We start from the raw sequence: 22,134 nt of genomic DNA, 5'->3' as shown, positions 1-22,134 counted from the left end.
CCAGGCTGTGAAGGCTTTACTTCCTGATTCACGTCGAGAAAAAATTATTTTTTTCCGTGACATGAAAAGTGCCTCTAAGTGTAGCAATACGATTACATTTCATTTTCACATTTTTGCTCATATTGTTGCCTACAATATTGGGTCAGCTGCTATTTTCTGATTGTTTTAAGCCTTAGTGCGGGTATTTACTACGTTCTTAATTCCTGTATCAGAGTGCCTACGCTGTGGATGGAAGAGTACAGGAGGCACCTTTGGACTGCAGCATTGTTAATATGGGAGAGAGGAGTGTTAGATGTACCGTCAGATTTAGATACACTAGCAAATTGAAGCCAAACTCCAGCTAACACTGTAGTTACACACACAGTTTCAGCAACAGTCTTTTCTTCCTTTTGGGATAAAGGTTTTACATGAATAAAAAAAGATAATCATTGTAAGCACCCCAGTCAGTGTTAAATGGTTTGTCTCAAGACTCAAAGTTCAGTCATTATTTCAACTTTCCATCTATTAAATCTTCTGTGCTTGTTTTAACTTTGGATAGTAAAAAAAAATGTTCTGCCAGTGAATACCTTATGAAGCCCACTTCATGTTTCTTGTCTGGTAAAAAGCTTAAGATTATGACATCATGCACAGCTCTCTCTCAGTCTCCTGAGAGTATGCTAGGAAGGGAGGGGGGGTGAGTTATAAAAAGGGCCAATGAGAGCTGCAGAGCTGGAGGTGTGTGCCTCTGTGTCTGTTAAAATGCAGTTAAAATGGTTGCAGCCAGACTCAGTGGAGGGAGATTTCTGCAGCATATTTGTAATGTACAGAATCACAGTATATTTAAAATAATATGCAACATGGTTGGTGGAAAGCTTTAGAATTGCAACAATGTTTTTATTACAAAATGTGAGCAGACTGCAGTTCCTCTTTAACCACTTAAGACCCGGACCATTTTGCTGGTCAATGACCGGGCCACTTTTTTGCGATTCGGCACTGCGTCGCTTTAACGGACAATTGCGTGGTCTTGCGACTTGGCTCCCAAACAAAATTGGCATCCTTTTTTTCCCCCACAAATAGAGCTTTCTTTGGTGGTATTTGATCACCTCTGCGTTTTTTATTTTTTGCGCTATAAACAAAAATAGAGCGACAATTTAAAAAACAAAATAGTATTTTTTACTTTTTGCTGTAATAAATATCCCCCAAAATATTCCTCAGTTTAGGCCGATCCGTATTCTTCTACATATTTTTCATAAAAAATAAAAATAAAAATCGCGATAAGCGTTTATTGATTGGTTTGCGCAAAAATTATAGCGTCTACAAAATAGGGGATAGTTTTATGGCATTTTTATTAATATTTTTTTTTTACTAGTAATGGCGGTGATCAGCGATTTTTATCGGTACTGCGACATTATGGCGGACACTTTTGACACATTTTTGGGACGATTGGCATTTTTATAGCGTTCAGTGCTATCAAAATGCATTGATTACTGTAAAAATGCCACTGGCAGGGAAGGGGTTAACACTAGGGGGCGAGGAAGGGGTTAATTATGTTCCATAGGTGTGTTCTAACTGAAGGGGGGGGTGGGACTGACTAGGGGAAATGAAAAATCGCTGTTCATACATTGTATGAACAGACGATCAGTCATTTCTCCCCCTGACAGGATCGGGAGCTGTGTGTTTACACACACAGCTCCCGGTTCTCGCTCTGTAACGAGAGATCACGGGTGCCCGGTGGTGATCACGTGAAATTACGTGTAGCTACGTGATTTCGCGCAGCCGAGCCGACCTGCTGCTGTTAACTGATACATTTGCAGAGCGCTTATTCTTTTGAAAAACAACAGATTTACTGCCCAGATTACCAGGTGAAAAATAAAGGAAAGAATGCCTAGAATAAATGTTTGCTTTTGGGTTTAATACCACTTTAAGCCAGTGGCAATGAAAGGCTTAAAATAAAAAAAAGGTTAAATGTGCCAAAACAAATCAAGTTCAAAGTCTTAGGCCCTGTACACACAATCAGTCCAAACTGATGAAAACGGACTGAGGTTCGGTTTCATCAGTCCAAACCTATCAGGTGTACGGCCCATCAGACTTTTGTCCTTCAGTTCAAAGTTTTAGAACTTGCTTTAAAATTGGACTGATGGACTGATGACCAATCGGTCAAAACCGATGGTTAGTACGCAAAAGCATCGGTTCAAAACCCGCGCATGCTCAGAATCAAGTCGACGCATGCTTGGAAGCATTGAACTTCGTTTTATTTCAGCACGTCGTTGTGTTTTACGTCACCGCGTTGGACTCGATCGTGTGTAGGCACATCAGACCATCAGTCCGTTTTCATCAGTTTGGACTGATCGTGTGTACAGGGCCTTAGAGTTTGTTTTCTTTAGAAATCAGAGCCCGAGTAGAAAAGTCTGTCACTAACCAATAAATTGGAGAGAAGGAGCCTTGCTCTCTGTAGGAAGCAGTGGCCTCTCCGCAAAGGTCCATTACTCCCCCTGCTGAATCAGTCCTATAGCTCTGTGATCAGCAAAGTTCATTTAAAGGATAACTGTACATAAGCACTATTAGCCTTTAAAAACTGATATGTTACCTTGTTTTTAAGATGACATTACAAAAAGAGGCCTGTGTATTTATCAACAGCAGGGCTCAAGCCCTGCGGGAACGTGTGGGAACGGAGTTCCTGCACTTTTTTCACAGCAGGAACTCAGTTCCCTTTGCAGGACTAGAGCAGCTGAGAGCAGCCGAGCCGCCCGAGCCAATCCCTCACTAAGCGGCGATGCCCAGCTCGAGTCACTGTCAGGGACAGGTGAACCTTAGTAATCCTTTATGTTACTGGCCGCTTCCTGTATATGGATTCATCGGGTAGTGTGCGGGTGTTTTCCGTCACTTCCTCGATGCCGCAATGTCTCCTGGGAGCTTTTGTCATTGTTCCCAGGAGACATTGCAAAGGTCTGCCGCGAGTTATCGCAGGATTTAGAAAGAAGCAACATTGCGGCATCGAGGAAGTGACGGAATACCCGCACACTACCCGATGAATCCATACACAGGAAGCGGCCAGTAACATAAAGCATTACAAACGTACAGTGGATCGAAAAAAAACAAAAAACATGCGGTTTAGTAATTATGCATATGAGTGTATCATTTTTTATTTATTTTTTGGTGGGAGAGTGGATCTTGGGTGGGAGTTCCCACATTTTTTTCCCCAGGACTTGACCCCTGATCAACAGTATAGCATTTACTATAGCATCATTACTTTTTAGATCCCTTTACTGATGTAGACAGCAGATTATTCTGGAAAAAATGATTTGCACTTCATACCGGATAGAACATCTTGGAGAACATGACCGTACAGCTGCCTCATCTGGTGTAGTAGAATGTGCAAATTGATATGGCTAACACTGAATTTCTCCACTGTAAATGGGTAGAGAGGAGATAACCCCAGGGTCCAAATTTCGCTGCATGGCATAATCATGCAGAACTGTGCTCATCGCACCTTATTATATTGTCAGGACAAAAAAATATAAAAGACGGGAACAATGTCACTTTCATTATCCATGTGTTACCAACCTCCCTTGGGTTCCCTGGTACTAAGCATACGGTCAAACAGCGAGTGTTAGGGAGTGCTATCTATGTATTTGATCTGATGAAAAAAGAAAACTAAAAGCCTGGAAATAAGGCACAACAGGGGAATATATGAAAATGTAGAAGTGTTTCAATAATTCAAAAGTCTTTTCCCATCTTCACAAGCCTAGACTTGCCACACCTACAGGCTTATAATATAAATAGGAACATGCAACAGACATTCAATTGTCATTTTTAAAAGTGCATGTATTATGAATGTGTATGTACATATATATGTGTAGCACCCTGGCAATTTATTTGCCAAGAAGGAATAGTTATCTTGCTCAATTGATAGAGATCTATTGATTTCTGCCTAAGTTTGGCCTTGTTGCACTTTTCTCTTCTACCACTAGGTGTCCGGGTACTTGGTGGTACTAGATATGAGAAGGGCAACCCAAGGTTAGGTTATGAGTATATGGGGTATCTCAGCCAATGGGCAGGGTTTTTTTTTAATCCCTTGGCCTGCTGGGAGAACCTACTGTATATATTTGGGTGAGGTCAGGTGATCTATGTTCTGTGCCACCTGGATGGATGGATGGGTGGACATGTGTCTTGCGCCCCGGGCTGCTAGGCCAGAGATTGGGCCTATCCCGGGGGCATCAGGCTGCCAGGCGGTGTAAGGGCCTATCAAGGAGTAAGAGGGCAGCGCATGGTTGGGACTCTGGCTTGCAGTTTAATCAGAAGTGGCGGTTCTGCCGGTCGGAGAACCTGTCAGTGGTCGGAGGTAGAGGAAAGCCGTCTCCACAAGGGGACCAACCACCTTTACCAGGGACCACAGTGAGTAACTGACATGAGTAACTGAAGCAAGTCACGGAACCATATTCTCATCGAAAAAGCACGATGGAGAATCGGGGAACTTCAGGCGGTGATCAAGTCAGGGACCCAACCTGCAGAGGAGACGCTTGCAGGGCAGCCTTGGGAATTAAGACATGGACCTCGCTGGTTAGCAGGGGTGAAGCTTGAGAATTATCTGGAGTGCCAAGCTAGGGACCCAGCAGAGAAGGAGCCTTGCTTGAGGTGATGCTTGAGGGAGCTACCACCGCCAACCTTGGAGGATCTCAAAAGAGTCAGAGTATCAGAGGGTCTAGTGAGAGACCGGGAAGCTCAGTGTTGAAGAACTACAAGAGGCAATTGTACTGGAGCTGAAAGAACTGTTACGTTTGAGTTAGGAACTGATAAAGTCTGTTACCATAGGAGACAGCATTCCTGCAAGTGCAGACTTGGCTGGGGCCTTTCCCTGCATGGTTGTTCTCTTATTGAAGTCTCGGCGTCTGCCAATCGAATTGCCAACTATCCAAGGGTGTCCTGGCCCTAACCCTCTCCCCCAAAAATACAAAAAGGCTGGTTAAGAGAAATAAAAACTCCTTTACAACCAAGAAGTGTCTGGCACCCAATGACTTTGTCCACCTTGCACCCATTATGCCTCACAACCCACCACATACATTTCATTAGACTGGACAAGACCAGAGACATATACAAACACGTATACGCATGCAAGATCCTGCCGATCTTGAAAAAACCTAATTTGGATCCTATGGACCCAACTCACCGCCGTCCCATAACAGGTCTAAATGCTCTGTCCAAGATAATGGAGAAAGTGGTGGTAAATCAGCTGCAACAGCATCTGGACACCCACAACCTACTCGATCCATTTCAATCCGGATTCCGTCCCGGACACGGTACAGAAACGGCCTTACTGAAAATATGGGACGATGCGCTCGAGGCCGCAGACGAAGGAGAATAGTGTCTCCTGGTTCTGCTGGACCTAAGCGCAGCTTTTGACACAGTAGACCATAAATTGCTACTGAGTCGACTAACAGAAGTCGCCGGAGTCTCAGAAGATGCCTTACCATGGTTCTCCTCTTTTCTCGGAAACCGATCACAAACAGTGAAACTGGGATCCTTCACGTCAGAAAAACGCACGGTGCCATGCGGGGTCCCCCAAGGATCCCCCCTATCACCGGTGCTGTTTAATATCTATCTTCGTCCTCTCTTTGATATTATCAGTAGCCAAGAACTACTCTATCACTCTTATGCAGACGACACGCAGTTGTATTTTCGCATCTGCCATAAACATGATCATCATCTCAGATTAGAGAAATGTCTCTCTTCAATAGAAAACTGGATGACTAAGAGTTATCTCAAACTCAATAGCGCTAAAACAGAACTCTTTATCTTCGATGCCAGTCGGAAGAAACAACCGACAACAAACTGGACACCATCTCCCATCCTGGGACAAATCATCTCCCCTAGCTCCAAAGTCAAAAGTCTGGGAGTCACGTTTGACACCTTCATGACAATGGACGCACAAATAGGGTCAGTAGTCAGCGGGGCACACCATTTGATGCGCCTACTACGCAGACTGATTCCATTTATCCCCAAAGAAGACGTAGCAGTCGTGGTGGGAACAATCGTGAATTCCAGACTGGACTATGCAAATGCCCTTTACCTCGGGCTACCCAAGTACCAAATCGCTCGTCTTCAAGTCGTACAGAATACGGCCGCTAGACTGGTGACTGGGAAAAAATCTTGGGAATCAATCTCACCTTCACTGAGATCCCTTCACTGGTTGCCAGTGAAAGACAGAATTGCATTTAAAGCACTCTGCCTGACACATAAGTGCATCCATGGGAAGGCTCCTAGATATCTATGCGACAAGATCAAACCGCACAATTGCAATCGCATTCTGCGATCCACCGACCAAAATCTGGTCAAGGTTCCTAAAACCAAATACAAGTCCAAAGGAGAAAGAAGGTTTGCTTTCCAGGGCCCCAGGCTTTGGAATGCTTTACCAACCAGCATTCGGTTGGAGCAAAACCACCTGTCCTTCAGAAGGCAGATCAAAACCCTGCTTTTCTGAAAGGCATGAGACACAAACAACAAGCGCCCAGAGGCGATTCGGTTCGCATGTGCCGCGCTATATAAATTTTTCATTCATTCATTCATTCACACTAGGTATATCTATGCTCAGAATTTATTTGAATCTGGTAAGGAAGGGTTAAAACCATTTCACATTTTTATTGGTGTGTGCCCCTACTTGATTGATTTACCTTCTCTGTGTCTCATGGTGACCTCCCTCATCACAACAGAAATTCATGGGAAATCCAACAGTTTACTGTTACCAGAAAATTATGATGATGCCCTTATAAACACCCCCTTATGCTTAGAACTCCCATCTCCACGATTCATCTCCAAGGGGTGGAGCAAAACATGTTGGAGGCGTGGCCTGGCTGGATTCTGGCCTGATGGCCCATACACACGATCCAAATGATCGGACAAGCACAAAAATGTTCCTCGTACGATACCAGATCGTACGATTTTCATTGAATCAGTATAGTCGTCGTCCGAAAATACAGACACCAGAATGTATACTGAAAATCTCTAATCTTGTTCTGAGTGCACTAAATTGTGGCATCATACAGACTAAGGCCCGGATTCACATACTTCGGCGCATATTTATGCGGGCGTAGCCTATCTAATATACGCTACACCGACGCAGCTCACAAAGGCAAGCACTGGATTCACAAAGCACTTGCCTCCAAATCTACGCTGGGTTTCTTAGTCGTAACTCGTCGTAAGTGGAAGTGGGCGTGAGCCATGCAAATGAGGCGTGACCCCATGTAAATGATGGATTGAGCGTCAAAGATACTAATAACGACGGCGCATTCGCCGTCCCGTGGACGCATCCCAGTGCGCATGCTCAGAATCACGTCAAAACAACTGCCTAAGATACGTCGAATCACTGCCTACGACGTGAACGTAACCTACGCCTAGCCATATTCACGAACTACGTAAACGACGTAAAATACGACGGTTGTGTTCCCTGGTCCATACATTTGCACGAGTTGCACCTCCTATATGGGGAATAACTTTACGCCGGACGTAAGTCTTACGCAAACCGCGTATATTATGCGCTGGGTGCAACTACGTTCGTGAATCGGAGTATCTCCCTCATTTGCATATGTGCATAGAAAATCAATGGGAGCGGCAAATGCGCCTGGCGTAACTATGCGCCCACGATGTGACGGCATAGGCAAGTTACGTTGGTCGTAGGAAGCCTATTTTCAGGCATATCTCAGATTGTGGGCACGGTGCACAGATACGACGGCGCATAGTTACACTTACGCGGCGTATCTCGAGATACGTCGGCGTAAGTGCTTTGTGAATCCGGGCCTAAGTGTACATATATTTGCTAGCACACCATGGATCGACAACTTCCATCCAAAGGGGTTTTTTAATGAAAGAGATCACATTACAGGGATAAGTGCAACATTTCAGAGCCACGAAGGGGCCCTGCGCGGCTCCAAAACGTTGCACTTATCCCTGTGATGTGATCTCTTTCATTAAAAAACCTTTGGACGGAAGTTGTCGATCCATGGTGTGCTAGCAAATATGTACACTTGCTTGAGGTTTCCAGGACCCAACTGGTAATCGCTGAAGCACCAACTATTTTATGAGACATATTTGCCAGAAACATGTGCGATAGGATTATTGACTAGATCCTCATACAGACTGGCTCCCCAAGTCATCGTTTACAAAAGCTTGCAGGGAAAATATATTACATTTTTTTCGTAATAAATGTAATTTTTGCAGCAGCAGGTTCTATTTACGGTACAGATGCGCCACTTTACAGGCATACTAAGGCGCCCCCCCCAGGCACTATCTTTAAAGGAAATTTTTAATTACATCACTGCTCATTTAAAAATCTTTTTTACAAACTTTTGCATTGATACATGTCCCACAGGGCAGTACCCATACCCCCAATACCCTTTGTTTACACAGTAACTTGCATATAAGCCTTTAAAATGGATACTTTTGATTTTTACATTTCGGGTTATAGACATTAATGGGGTTTGTTGTCCGGCTCTGAACTTTTGCACTGTTTGAAAGTTCTGGGGCGAACCGAAAAGGGGGGTGTTCGGCCCATCTCTATAAAACCGGCACTAGTTAGATTTTAATGTACAGTACATTTAATGATGGTTTAATGAATAAATAATTATGGTAAATGTGTTTTTATATCTGCTTTGTGTCCAGCTTCAAATAATAATCGTCAAACAATGGAGCAAAATATAACTATTCAGTCTCTTTTCCTCAACTTTCCATAAATGTGAAGAAATAATTTAGCAGCTTCATTAACATGTCCATTAATTAATCAGCAAATGACCATATAATTTGGAGGCTGCTGAGCGGAGATAGAGTGTGTGGGCTGCTCCACATATCGCTGCACTCTAATCAGCCTCCACAAGCTTGGGCCATTCTCAATTGACATGGACAATATGGGCAGACACAATATATTTATCATTATTAAGGACAAAAGACAAAGAGAACCATTACCACTGTAAGCCAAATTAGCTAAATTAGCTATAAACTTCCTCTGCTACACGTCTCATTATATTTGAGGATTAACTGTAATTGCCAAGCACTCTTCTGAATTTTCTGATACTCTTGCAATGTAGCCAATGAATGTATAATTGGCCTATTTAGCAACCAATACCGGTACCTAGATTACCAAGAAAATGTGTTTTATAGCCATTAAATGGATAATAATGAAGAATGCATTGAGTTTTCACTGCTCAGTTTGTGAAGAACTGTGTTATAGAGCATTTGGATAGAAACTATTAAAAATATCTATTCAATATGCTAAAAAATCATTGTACAATATGCAGTAACGTACAGCAACCAATCAGAATTTATCAGTTATTTGGAGTCCTGTAAACTGAAATCCAAAATGACTGCAACTGCCATACAATGATTAAAGGGATATTAAACGCTTGTTTTAATCACATATTTGCCTATGCTCCTATTTAATAAGGAGTTCCACCCATTTTTTTATTTATTTTTATCCTAAAAATCTTAAAAAAAAAAAAAAATGAAAAAATAAATGTATACTCACCTGAAAGGGCGGTTACTATTCGGAAGTAGCTCTTTTGCCTCTTCTTCCACCACGGAGGATCTTCAGGCTCGTCCTACGTCGCTGTGTCTTCTTGTGAATGAGCCGCGCTGCCTTCTGGGAACTGTGTGCATCCCAGGAGGCAGCCGCCCATTCACAAAGCACTGTGCGAGTTGCGCATGCGCAGTAGGAAATGGACAGTGAAGCCGTAAGGCTTCACTACCTGTTTCCCTTAGTAAGGATGGAGGCACCAGGACCAAGCGATCGCCAGCGGTCGGGGGACCGACATCGCCGGCAACTAGGACAGGCAAGTGTCCTTATTAACCACTTATATAGCACATATACGTCGGCAGAATGGCACGGCTGGGCACAAGCACGTACCTGTACGTCCTCTTTAAGTGCCCAGCCGTGGGTCGCGCGCCCGCGACCCGGTCCGAAGCTCCATGGCCGCGGGACCCGATCGCCGCCGGTGTCCCCTGATATAGGGAAAGGCGATCAGTGACATCACACGTCCAGCCCCGCCCCCCTACAGTTAGAAAAACACATGAGGTCACACATAACCCATACAGCGCACCCTAGTGGTTAACTCCTAAACTGCAGTTGTCATTTTCACAGTAAACAATGCATTTTTATAGCGATCAGTGCTATAAAAATGCATTGGATTACTATAAAAATGCCACTGGCAGTAAAGGGGTTAACACTAGGGGGCGGGGAAGGGGTTAAGTATGTTCCCTGGGTGTGTTCTTACTGTAGGGGGGGTGGACTCACTAGGGGAAATGACTGATCTTCTGTTCATACATTGTATGAACAGAAGATCATGATTTCTCTCCCTGACAGGACCGGGAGCTGTGTGTTTACTCACACAGCTCCCGGTCCCCACTCTGTAACGAGCGATCGCGTGTGCCCGGCGTAAAACTACGGCGGCTGGTCGGCAACTAGTTAAAAAATATTTGTTCCTTTAAAATCACTTTAAAGCTAAACTCCAGGAATTCGGGTACTTTGTAAAAACTGCAGGCATACCACGAGTTAAGTCCAACAAAATGCCTGCTGCCTCATAGACTTGACTCCATTATTTACATCTGACAGGTTTATTGTACTCCAGGAAGATAACTCGCTGTGATCTCAGCTCCTTCAAGAGCAGAATCGCTGGAACTGTTATGCCCACCCCTCTCCTCTGTTGCCCATTCACAGAAGCCTTTGTATTTTGTGAATGCGTTCACATGATGACATGTTCGAGACAATCTTTGCACTCTGTGGATTTGTGCTTCACAGCAAAGAGGCTCCATCTCCCAACTACTACATGATTCTCTGTAATAGTGTAAAGACATCAGCCTTTTTTTTTTATATTACGAGCTTCAGGGATCTCAATTATGAACTTTTTAAAGGTCTCTTAGGGGGTTGGGAATAAGTCCACAATGGGAGGAAAATGCATTGTGCACCCGAATGGGACTTTTACTATGTTTAACAAAATGTTACAATACCACACTATAGGTGTTTTTGTGTAATAAAAGATTCAGGTTAGTCTGTGTCTGCGTTTTGAGAAATGTGGAAAATTAAGTGAAGGAGATGATTGATAGTCTAAGTTTTTGGTGTAAAGTGCCGTTGACCTTCTACTGGTTTAGGGGTCAGGTAAATCTGTTGAATTGCTCTGATCTCACGGGTTGAGGTGTTAGTTTGAAGAACATTGTTATAAGAACTTGTTAAGAGAGATCATAGACCCTTGGTGAATGACAAAAGACTATTCATGCAATACTGGAGCACGTTGTTAGATTTACTCTGTTATTGGATGTTATCTTTTGTATTATTATATAGTATGCTTCAAGTGTATTTGCATATGTTGATATCAATGTTATTAGAACACTGAAATAGTACTAGGATTTATAGGTTGCGTTTCCCTAATTGTAATTATACTGTAAATCTGAGGTCTAGAATAGACCGAGATATAAATCTTTTGGAAGGTAAGATATATATATAGCTGTATTTAGCCTGGATTTCAGCTTCCAGATGCCTGCACATTTTACAACTGAAACATGCGCTTGCATACGATTACAATACATTTACAGCAATCTTGAACTATTTGGGGTCACAAACATTCCAATTAAAGAATAGACAAGCTGAAGAACATTGATTGGATGAGCCAGATTTTTTTTACGCTAGATCGAAGCATATTGAATGGTGCACATGTACACAAATGTACGATATTCTTTAGACCTTCATAATCAGAATGTTTAGGTTCATGTTTGGTGTAACCTGTACTACAAAATAAATTCTTACCAGAGATCTTTCACCGGCAGGGCCAGAGTTACATTTCTGAAAAAATAATGATAAACTATTAGAAAACATTATAATTATTATGTATACTTGATACATTCATGAGATCAAAGTCTTCGGTGGAGAAGTCAGCTTATAACATTTATCTCCATGGTCTCTTGGCAAACAAAAACCAATACAAGAGAGATTTTTTTTTTTAAATATAGGTCATACATAAAACAACAGTGGTTTGAGGGGGTGGGTCAGAAGGTCTCTATATGAAATTTGTGAAGATGGAAATGTAGGCGCTGCCATTGATCACCTGGTTTTTAAAAAGTGCATGTACTTGTGCTGTCAACCTGAGCCTGAGTTCACAACCACTCAACCAGGGTTTCATGAAACCCTAGAGTTCCGTCAGAGGTTGCAAAGGGTTCCTTGCATAGTTCTGGCACTAATGCCACTTCACAGAGCCAGAACGTTTTTCACAGTTTGGTAACCACCACTGGTACCAATGATCATGACAGCAATCTGTAAAAGGGGGCATTCCTTCCACTAACCACCAATGTAAGCAGCATTTTCCCTACTGTGCCCCAATGTGTGATGGCACTACACTGACCACCAGTGAAATGGACATTCTTCCCAATAACCACCAGTGTAAGGGGAACCTCTCTCATTGACCACTAATGGTGTGGCCAACATATTATTGTATACACATAATTTTTAGCATGGGTTCCCCATGTCCTGATCATTTTAAGGGTTTCTTCATAGTAAAGAGGGTGAAAGACTTATCTAGAGAGTCACTGACCAGATGCAAGCATTCTAGTCAGACGTTTTCAAACCTCAGACCGCGTACACAGGTCGTTCCAAACCGATGAGAATGGTCCGACGGGCCATTTCCATCGGTTCACCGCTGAAGTGGCCTGATGGTCTGATGTGCGTACACACCATCGTTCCAAAAACCGATTGGGTCAGAACTCGGTGACGTCAAACACACAACGTGCTGAATAAAACTAAATTCAATGCTTCTAAGCATGTGTCGACTTGATTATGAGCATGCGCGAGTTTTGAACCGATGCTTTTCTGTACTAACCATCGGTTTGGACCGATCGGTCAGCGGTTCGATTTTGAAGCATGTTTTAAAATTTTGGACCAAAGGAAAACAGACCGATGGGCTATACACACTGTCGGTTTGGACCGATGAAACTGAACCTCGGTCCATTCTCATCGTTTTTGTCCGACCGTGTGTATGCGGCCTCAGTGGCTGTATACTTGTTCTAGGTCAGTATATTACTAGCCAGGATCACATAACTGCCTGGTTGTCCCCACCTTTATAAACAAGTCAGCACAGCAACAGAAGATGCTGTATTCTATCCTCAGACATTTCCTTAACTTCATAGACACATGTTCCCCTTAAATATAAAAAGGCTTCAATTTCATATCTTGTTATTCTGTCATTCAATAAGCTACACTTGCTCCAAAATGCAGAGGATTTAGGAATCAGGAGCAGACATAGCATATGCCTATTCTCCCACTCACACCAGAAGTGCTGGCTTTAATGTAACTTTAACACATTCGCCTTTGCAGTGTGCCATAAACATGTTTAGAAAAAACATTCTATGCATTTGGGATATCGCAATGCAGATCAGGAGCAAATATACAAAATGTATTTACTATGCTTTTTATAATGAGTGTTAATGCAGCACATCTGGTGTGAACGAAAGCATTAAAACAGTTTTTTTGGCATAAATTGAATTTTCTTGATCTGGAAGTTACAGGAAATGAATGTGGCAGTTAGGGTTTCTTTGCACAGCATGTATTATTTTTTTCTTATTAGAAAAACAAGTTACTGAAATAAGGGAATAATGTATTGTAATTGTAACTGCCATTGACTTTAAGTTAGAGTGGAAAACTTATTTTGTATAGTAACCTTTGTATAGAACCTATCAAATTCTGCATTTTCTGTTTCCATTGGGGAGATCATTCACCAATGCTTGTTCTATGACAATTGTCATCAGGACAGAAAATAAAGAGAGCTTACATTTTACATTTGACCCCGGAACAGGTGTAAAATATAACTTTCCTAGTAGATGACAACTGTAAAATGTGCACTTTAGCTTAATTTTGGTGAGATTTCCACTCACTTCCTGTCAAGTCTTCAGTACAGGAAGTACATAGTGATTCTCCCCTACGAAAACTTGACAAGACATTTTAACCCTTCCCTTCCCTTCCAATCCAAAAACAAAACGTTTCAGCTTAAGTTTCTTAAGCAGGCCCTGTACAGTATATGTGTTAGATTGATGAAAACAGTGCTTCTAAAAGTCCCATCAACAGCGCATGGCTATATATGCATAATGATGGAGTCATCCATGTCTAAGCTAAATGGTTTAACTACCTGTGCACAACTTGTGGGATTCATGGATGTGTTTAGGAAGCAATTTCTGCTTCCATCTGTCCGAGAAAAATAAATACTAGCTAGAATTCTAAATTTAATGGCGATTATCAAAGCCAAGCAAAAAAATGGAAAGTACTTTCTGGTGGAGTTAATGACTAGCGACAGATATCTTCTTCTGAGGATTAGGAAACTGGAGCATTCAGAAGGGCTATCTTTGAAGAAGGTAACAGGAAATAAAGAAAACAGGATGGATCATATACCAAACAGATGAACTGTAGAAGAATAAGGCCAGGGTCTGGTGGTTATTATTCCCATAATTAGTTTTTCTATTTTGCTAAAGTGGGGAAAAATATTAAGCATTAACAAAAATACACATTGCACTATATGAACTCGCTGAAAGCAATGTCACAGATATATGGGTAAATGTTCCAAATATGTTTAGATTGAGTTTTGCAAACTTCTTGAGCTTGGTGAATAACATGTTAACCAATCACAGTTCCCACTTGAATTTTTCACACCCAAGAAAGCTGGTGATTTTTAGGATCCAAATGGTTTTCACAGATTTGTTTTTGGTCATTTACAAAGAGTTACATTTGTGAACATCGCCATCCAGCATAACAACATGTATTTAAAGAGGACTTACCTTAATCTTGCTAAAATGTAAAAATAAGACATACTAGAAGGGGTGAAATGCCTACCGTTCCTGAAGAAAATGCTGTTAAGTAGACCTTCTCGTGTGACCAGGGGAGGATCAGCCAAACCAACACTGAACCTCGATTTACTGAAATCACATGACCAATGCCTAGGCTTTTGATCAAGTGAACAGCAATGGAGAAAACGGATTAGCATTTTGTCTCAGCAACATAAGTATGTCACCCCTTCATTTATTCTTAATTTAACGGATACAGCACAACAAAAGCTCAAAAGTAAATGGTCATGAGGCAAATATGGGGTTGCCTTTGCCAACCTCCTTCTGAAAATGCTAGTCGCACTATGTCAATACACGAACGTCAATGTTTCTCGAGTTGGACACCTGGAACAAATATGCCTGTCAGGAAAATAATTGTTAGAAGCAGTTATAAGCACCCTTGTTACAGCTTAGGCTGTGACCTAAGAAGGTCAACATGACAGCTGGGCAACTGGTATTGTCAGAAGGCGATTCCAGCAGTGGCAGTCTCCATGTTTATTTTCAGGGCAAGTTTCCTTTACATGAACAGATAAGTGTCTGCTTTATATACAAGTCATGATTACATAATAAGCCTTAAACTAGATTAGAATTCATTTAAATATCATGGAACAGATTCTGCCACATAGGTTCTGCAAAATCAACCCCCCCCACCCCTAAAAAAGAAAAAAAAATTGAAAAGTGTAGCACCTTTTTTAATTCGGCTTTTTGGCTGCGTTTCCCGGTAGGTGGCAGTGTGGTGACAGTAAAATTGTTGGGGTCCTCACAGTCTCGGATTTTGGATTCTTTCATCAAGGAGTCAAGTCTCTTCTTAGCTATGTTTTCCACTTGCTTCCTATTGGTGGAAGCCTACAGATATATGTAAACACAAGGGTAAAATGTGGCCACTGTCCTTTTCATTTACAAGAAAAATAAAAAATGTAGGCATTTGTATCAGGCACATACAATGGATATAGCCATTTTGCACACCATAAGCCTATCAATAAGCTAGGAATTGAGTGATGTCACTAGCAGCTAGCTCACTAATAGGCTGCATCTTATTGATTTGGTGTGCAAAATGGCTTCCTACGTAGTCTGTAGGCAATCGGCACACGATGCATTGAGTTTTATAGACACACCAATACTTTTTATGGGCATTCACTTGGCCGGTAATGGTGCATGCAATTATATAAAAGTCACAGGCAGCGATTCCAAGGAAGGAGAGGAGGCAGTTACAGATTTGTCAAAGCCATGGAAAATGCAATGTCTAATGAAAGACTGTTAATGAATTTGCTGGATGAAATGTCTGCAAATATTAATTTAGCATAGGCTTCATAGGAAAATGAGAAAGGTTCATGCATTTTTAAAAAGATTTCTAGTCATATTGTCTAGACAGGAGAACTTTTAAGCAAAAATTTAAATACCTCTCTTTCTTGTGTAATTTAATAGGATATAATTAGGTAGGGCGATGTAAGGCATATTATAAAACCTAAAAAAAATAGTTGCTTTAGTTCCATCTATGGCCCAATTAAAATAATATAAGCTAGATCTTACTTTTAACTGTCTGTTCAATCTGAATTATCTGCTTAAAAAATATAGAAATAATCTAATGAAATCTAATAAAAGTGAAATATTGATGTCAATTTGGGGAATTTTACCCCGTTAAATGAAAAACAAAAATAGAAAATGTTTAAAGTACCAAGTTTCCAGTCAAACTTCCGTTTCTGATTACATGGGGAAGGATAGGAACCCCTGTCTACTGGTAATATCCCAAAAGTAAATTTTGCTTCCCTTTCCAAAGACATTGTGACACACAGGGTGTCATTAAGACACAAAAACATTTCCCCAGCAGGGTCATAGATTGCATTACATTCAGTGGAGCACAGGGGAGACATTAAAGAGAACCTGTCACCCCAAAAAATCATCACATAGGGGACTTTTTGTCCCTTATGTGAAGGATAAAAACAAAAAACAAACAAAAAAAAAAGTTACGTTAAATTGTATATATTTTTTTTTAATTGTAAAAAATGAAGGTTACACCCAAGCACATAAAAACTCCCCCCACATATACGCACGTGCAAACGTAAACACACAAGGCGGAGCGCCTACGTTTGAAAATGTTGATTGCAATACACCATACATATCGCCACACACGCGCTGGAATGACCGCAATAATTCTAGCACCACACCTCCTCCGTACCACTAAACTGATGACCTATAGGGGGCTTTTAAAGCATTGCCTATGAAAAATATAGGGTATTCACGGCAGCATGCAAATATAAAGTTTGAAATGTTGGGTATCTATTTACTCAGTACAACCTCAGCTTTTGTATTTATCCAAACCATTTGGTAGTTTATTCAGTTTTTGTGCCCCCTAAAATTAACTTTAAATGTGTTTTTCATGGAAATTTGGGGTCCTAGACCTTTGCGGTAATATCTAGTGTGACTAAAAAAAATAAAACTACCACAATTTTTTTTCTCTAAGCTGTCTGCCTTCAGAAAAATGTATAGGCCCGAATCTGTCTGAGACTCAGCCCAGCATTTGCATGGGGTCACGCCTCATTCGCATGGCTCATGCCCACTTCCACATAGATTTGGCAGCACTGGCTTTGTGAATCCAGTGCTTGCCTCTCTGCGCTGCGTCGGCGTAGCGTTAAGGAGATACGCTACGGTGGCATAAATGTGCGCCGCTGTATGTGAATCCGGGCCACTATGTTTGGGGGTTTTGTGTAATATTCAGGCCTAAAATTATTAAAAAACGGCTCTGGTTGTGAAAAGGTTAAAGGTTAAGTTCACCTTCGGGAACATGTTCCACCTGTGAGCTTTGCTAGGTAAAAAAAAAAATGACTCCTAGATTCAAGGCAAATTTGCCAAGCCGTGTGTGTGTGTGTGTGTATATATATATATATGTCACACACACACACACACACACACACACACACACACACACACACACACACACACACACACACTATATATATAGCATGGGCTTTACAATTTTAAAGCCATGGCAAAACTAAGCCCTATTTTAATCCCACCAATCTATGATTGTGTTTTAGTGAAGCTACGTGTATTTTTGGCGATTGAAAATCCGGGCTGTTCCAAATAAGGAGCTGAACCCCTAGAAAATATAAAAGGAGCTAAATTATTTCAGTTCTGTATTTATTAATACATTAAATGTATTTTTACATGTGAGCAGTGTTAGTAGGTGAATTTGACTTGATATCTGTCTTATGCAGTCCCTGTACAGCAGAGGCTCAGACAGAGCAAGAAGGAGCCATTCAGGAACATGCTGATAAAAGGAGAGAGCAGAGTGAAGCCTTGTACACACGCTCGGTTTTCTCGGGAAGAACCAGCAAGAAAACAAGCTTTCAGGTTTCTCGTCTGGAAATCTGGCCAGAATCTCGACGAGAAAAATAAAGAACCTGCTCTCTATTTTCTCGTTGAGATTCTTGACGGCCTGTTTTACGACGAGAAACCCGAGAGTGTGTATACTTACCTGTCGCCATGGAAACCCGCACATGCTCGAAATGACTGACGCATGCACGGTTGCTTCCACGGCATAGGTAGGGTGAAGCAAGATGGCGGCAACAGCATCGAATGTGACGAGTGCATGCTCGTCGTACGCAATGACGTCACCACATTCTTGCCTTTCAAGAGAACCGCGGTTCTTTTGAAAGGTCTGTCTGTACACTCGGGCGGCAAGAGATTCTTGCCAAAAATCTTGTCGGGAAAAACTAAATTTTTTTCCTGGCGAGATTCTTGCCCGTGTGTACGAGGCTTGAGAGATGAGCTAATCAGTCTGCAGACTCTCCTTTCACTGCCAAGTAACAAGGCGGAGGAAGAACGAGACCTATAAGTATAACTTTACTTCAGCAGAGAAAAAACAGGTCTCCTGCTTTGTCAAACAGGACAGTGCTGTGTGAATCTAATGCCATGTACACACGATCATTTTTCGGCTTGTAAAAAAAAAAAAAAAATTTAAAATGTCATTTAAAATGATCGTTCGCGGGCTTCACATCATTTTTCGGCTTCTGAAAAACGACAAAAAAAAAATTCGAACATGCTGCATTTTTTAACAACGTTTTAAACAATGTCGTTTTTCGGGTTGTAAAAAATGATCGTGTGTGGGCTAAAACGACGTGAAAACCCCGCGCATGCTCAGAAGCAAGTTATGAGACAGGAGTGCTCGTTCTGGTAAAACTACCGTTCGTAATGGAGTATGCACATTCATCACGCTGTAACAGACAGAATAGCGCCCAAGGGTGGCGTCATCCGCATGAAACTTCCCCTTTATAGTGCCGTTGTACGTGTTGCACGTCACCGCGCTTTGCTAGAGTACTTTTTTTAAATGATCGTGTGTGGGCAACGTCGTTTTAATGATGAAGTTGGAAAAAACGTTTTTTCTAGATGCTGAAAAACTTCAATTTTTTACAAGCCGAAAAATGATCGTGTGTATGCGGCATTAGAACTGAAAGGACAGAAATGCAACTCCATTGCAGCAAAAATACTTTTGTCTGTATTTCATCTGTGTATTTAGTATGTTTAACTGGAAGTTCGGTCTTAATTGTGGACTATTGATCACTTTTGCCATTTGAGCACAAAGTAGTCATTAGAAATATAACAAAGTATATAATTGCGTTCTACAGCATGGTGAATTCACCATAGCATAGGTCTACAAATCCAGATCATACAGACATTACATTGTAACCGCTAGCCTGTACAACATCATGTTCAGAAAGCCTTTATACAAGTCTGGGCTGCTTCCTTATAGCGTCTAAATCTGACCTAATGTCAAAAGTTGACATTAGGCATGGGGATCTCTTGCACACTTGTCAATAAGGAAATGATGGTGATAATTTTTGGCGAAACTTCACTCTTTAAGAGTCAATGGGGAAGACGAAAGTGTTTTTTGTTTTTTTTTTGGAATTTGCTAATTTTTAAAAGGTGTAATATACATTATAAATGGTTCCCAAACTTCTCAACTGTCCTGGGCTGGATCTTGTTGCAAATCACTGCTTCCAATTAGCTTTATTTTGTGTTTTTTGCCATTGAAAGAAAATGGTGAAAAAAAAATAAAGTACAGTAAAACCTTGGTTTGCGAGTAGGGATGAGCTTCGTGTTCGAGTCGAACCCATGTTCGAGTCGAACATCGTATGTTCGATCGTTCGTCGAAATACGAATGTTATGGGTAGTTCGTGCCAAATTCCAGTGGCGCGTCACGACCAATAATTCACTGCGGCATTGCTGGCTGATGATTGGCCAAGCATGCACTATGACCCGCATGCTTGGCCAATCACAGCGCTTAAAAAACGGAGAGCCATAATTGGCCAAAGCCAGGGTGGCTTTGGCCAACTATGGCTCAGGGGGTTTAGTACACGCCCCACACTATAAAAGGCCGCCTGCAGGTCGGCCTTGTGTAGTGTGTTGCGGCGGTGGTTAGAGATCTGTCTAAGAGAGAAAGAGAGAGTGTCTTTTTTTCTAGGTAGATAGAGCAGGCAGGCTAGTCAGTTACAGTGTGTAGAGGATATATATACATCCCAGGTGTTGTACATATATTTATACACTGTATAGTTTAGCTAGAACAATTCTTCCTAATTTACTGGCAGGCAGTTGATTGTGCTAGCTGCAGTATTCTCACGTGGTGTATTGCCTGTGTCCTCTGTAGTTTGCACCTAAAGCTACTTGGTGTGTACTGCACGTGTGTTCTGTAGTTTGCATCTAAAGCTACTTGGTGTGTACTGCACGTGTGCTCTGTAGTTTGCACCTAAAGCTACTTGGTGTGTACTGGCCGTGTCCTCTGTAGTTTGCACCTTAAGCTACTTGGCGTGTACTGCATGTGTCCTCTGTAGTTTGCACCTAAAGCTACTTGGTGTGTACTGGCCATGTCCTCTGTAGTTTGCACCTCAAGCTACTTGGTGTGTACTGCATGTGTCCTCTGTAGTTTGCACCTAAAGCTACTTGCTTTAATAGCTCAATGAGTGAAACCGAGTGTTTCCCTCTGTTATTGATCTGAAGTTTTGCAGTAAAATAAATTTTCGCTTAAATCACTCCACTTACGGTGCTTTGAAAAAGTATTCATACCCATTAAAATTTTCCACATTTTTTCATGTTACAATCAAAAACGTAAATGTATTTTATTGAGATTTTATGTGATAGACCAACACAAATTGGCACATAATTGTTAAGAGGAAGGAAAATGAAAAATGGTTATCAATTTTTTTTTTTTTTTTTTACAAATAAATATCTGAAAAGTGTGGTGTGCATTTGTGTTCAGCCCCCTCTATTCCGATACCTCTAACCAAAATCGAGTGGAACCAATTGCCTTCAGAAGTCACCTAATTATTAGATTGAATCCGCCTGTGTATAATTTTATCTCAGTATAATTACAGCTATTCTGTGAAGCCCTCAAAGGTTTGTTTTAGAACCTTAGTGAGCAAACAGCATCATGAAGGCCGATGAACACACCAGACAGGTCAGGGATAAAGTTGTGGAGAAGTTCAAAGCTTGGGATATTTTTTATAACCTAACCCTGCTTTAAACATCTCACAGGGAACTGCTCAAACGATCATCCGAAAGAGTATAGCACAACTGAAAGCCTACCAAGTCATGGCTGTCCACCTCAACTAACAGGCCCAACAAGGAGAGCATTAATTAGAGATGCAGCCAAGGAGGCCCATGGTAACTCTGGAGGAGCTGCAGAGATCCACAGCTCAGGTGGGAGAATCTGTCCACAGGACAACTATTAGTCGTGCACAAATCGGCCTTTATGGAAGAGTGGCAAGAAGAAAGCCATTGTTGAAAGAAAGCCATAAGAAGTCCCGTTTGCAGTTTGCAAGAAGCCATGTGGAGGACACAGCAAACCTGTAAAAGAAGGTGCTCTGGGGTCAAAGGAGACCAAAATTTAACTTTTTGGCCAAAAAAAAAGCAAAATGCTGTGTGTGGCAGAAAACTAACTACACGTCGCCCTGAACACACCATCCCCACCATGAAACATGGTGAGGGCAGCATGGCGTGGGGGTGCTTTTCTTCAGCAGGGACAGGGAAGACAGTCAGTTGATGGGAAGGTGGATGGAGCCAAACAGGGCAATTTTAGAGGAAAACTGGTCAGAGTCTGGCAAAAGACTTGATACTAGGGCGGAGGTTCACCTTTCAGGAGGACAACCCTAAAAATACAATCAGAGCTACAATGGAATGGTTTAGATCAAAGCATATTCATGTTAGAATGGCCCAGTCAAAGTCCAGACCTAAATCCAATTGAGAATCTGCGGCAAAACTTGAAAATTGCTGTTCACAGACGCCCTCCATCCAATCTGACAGAGCTTGAGCTATTTTGCAAAG

General features: G+C 41.7%; 1 protein-coding gene across 8 annotated transcripts in view; it reads right to left on the bottom strand.

Moving 5' to 3' along the window:
• The window catches only part of PLCH2 (phospholipase C eta 2), a 924,207-nt gene that overhangs the window by 108,464 nt on the left and 793,609 nt on the right, over positions 1–22,134 (bottom strand). For all 8 annotated transcript variants that reach the window (XM_040325910.1, XM_040325911.1, XM_040325912.1 and 5 more), the window contains 2 exons: positions 15,505–15,663; positions 11,762–11,797 (listed from right to left, as the gene is read on the bottom strand). In XM_040325910.1, coding sequence (XP_040181844.1) covers positions 11,762–11,797; positions 15,505–15,663 — 195 coding nt within the window. The remainder of the gene's footprint in view (positions 1–11,761; positions 11,798–15,504; positions 15,664–22,134) is intronic.

Source organism: Rana temporaria, chromosome 10, assembly GCF_905171775.1.
Source record: "Rana temporaria chromosome 10, aRanTem1.1, whole genome shotgun sequence".
In the NCBI taxonomy this organism is placed as follows: Eukaryota; Metazoa; Chordata; class Amphibia; order Anura; family Ranidae; genus Rana; species Rana temporaria.
The sequence above is the reverse complement of the archived record's forward strand: the minus strand, read 5'-3'. Positions and strand labels throughout refer to the sequence as shown.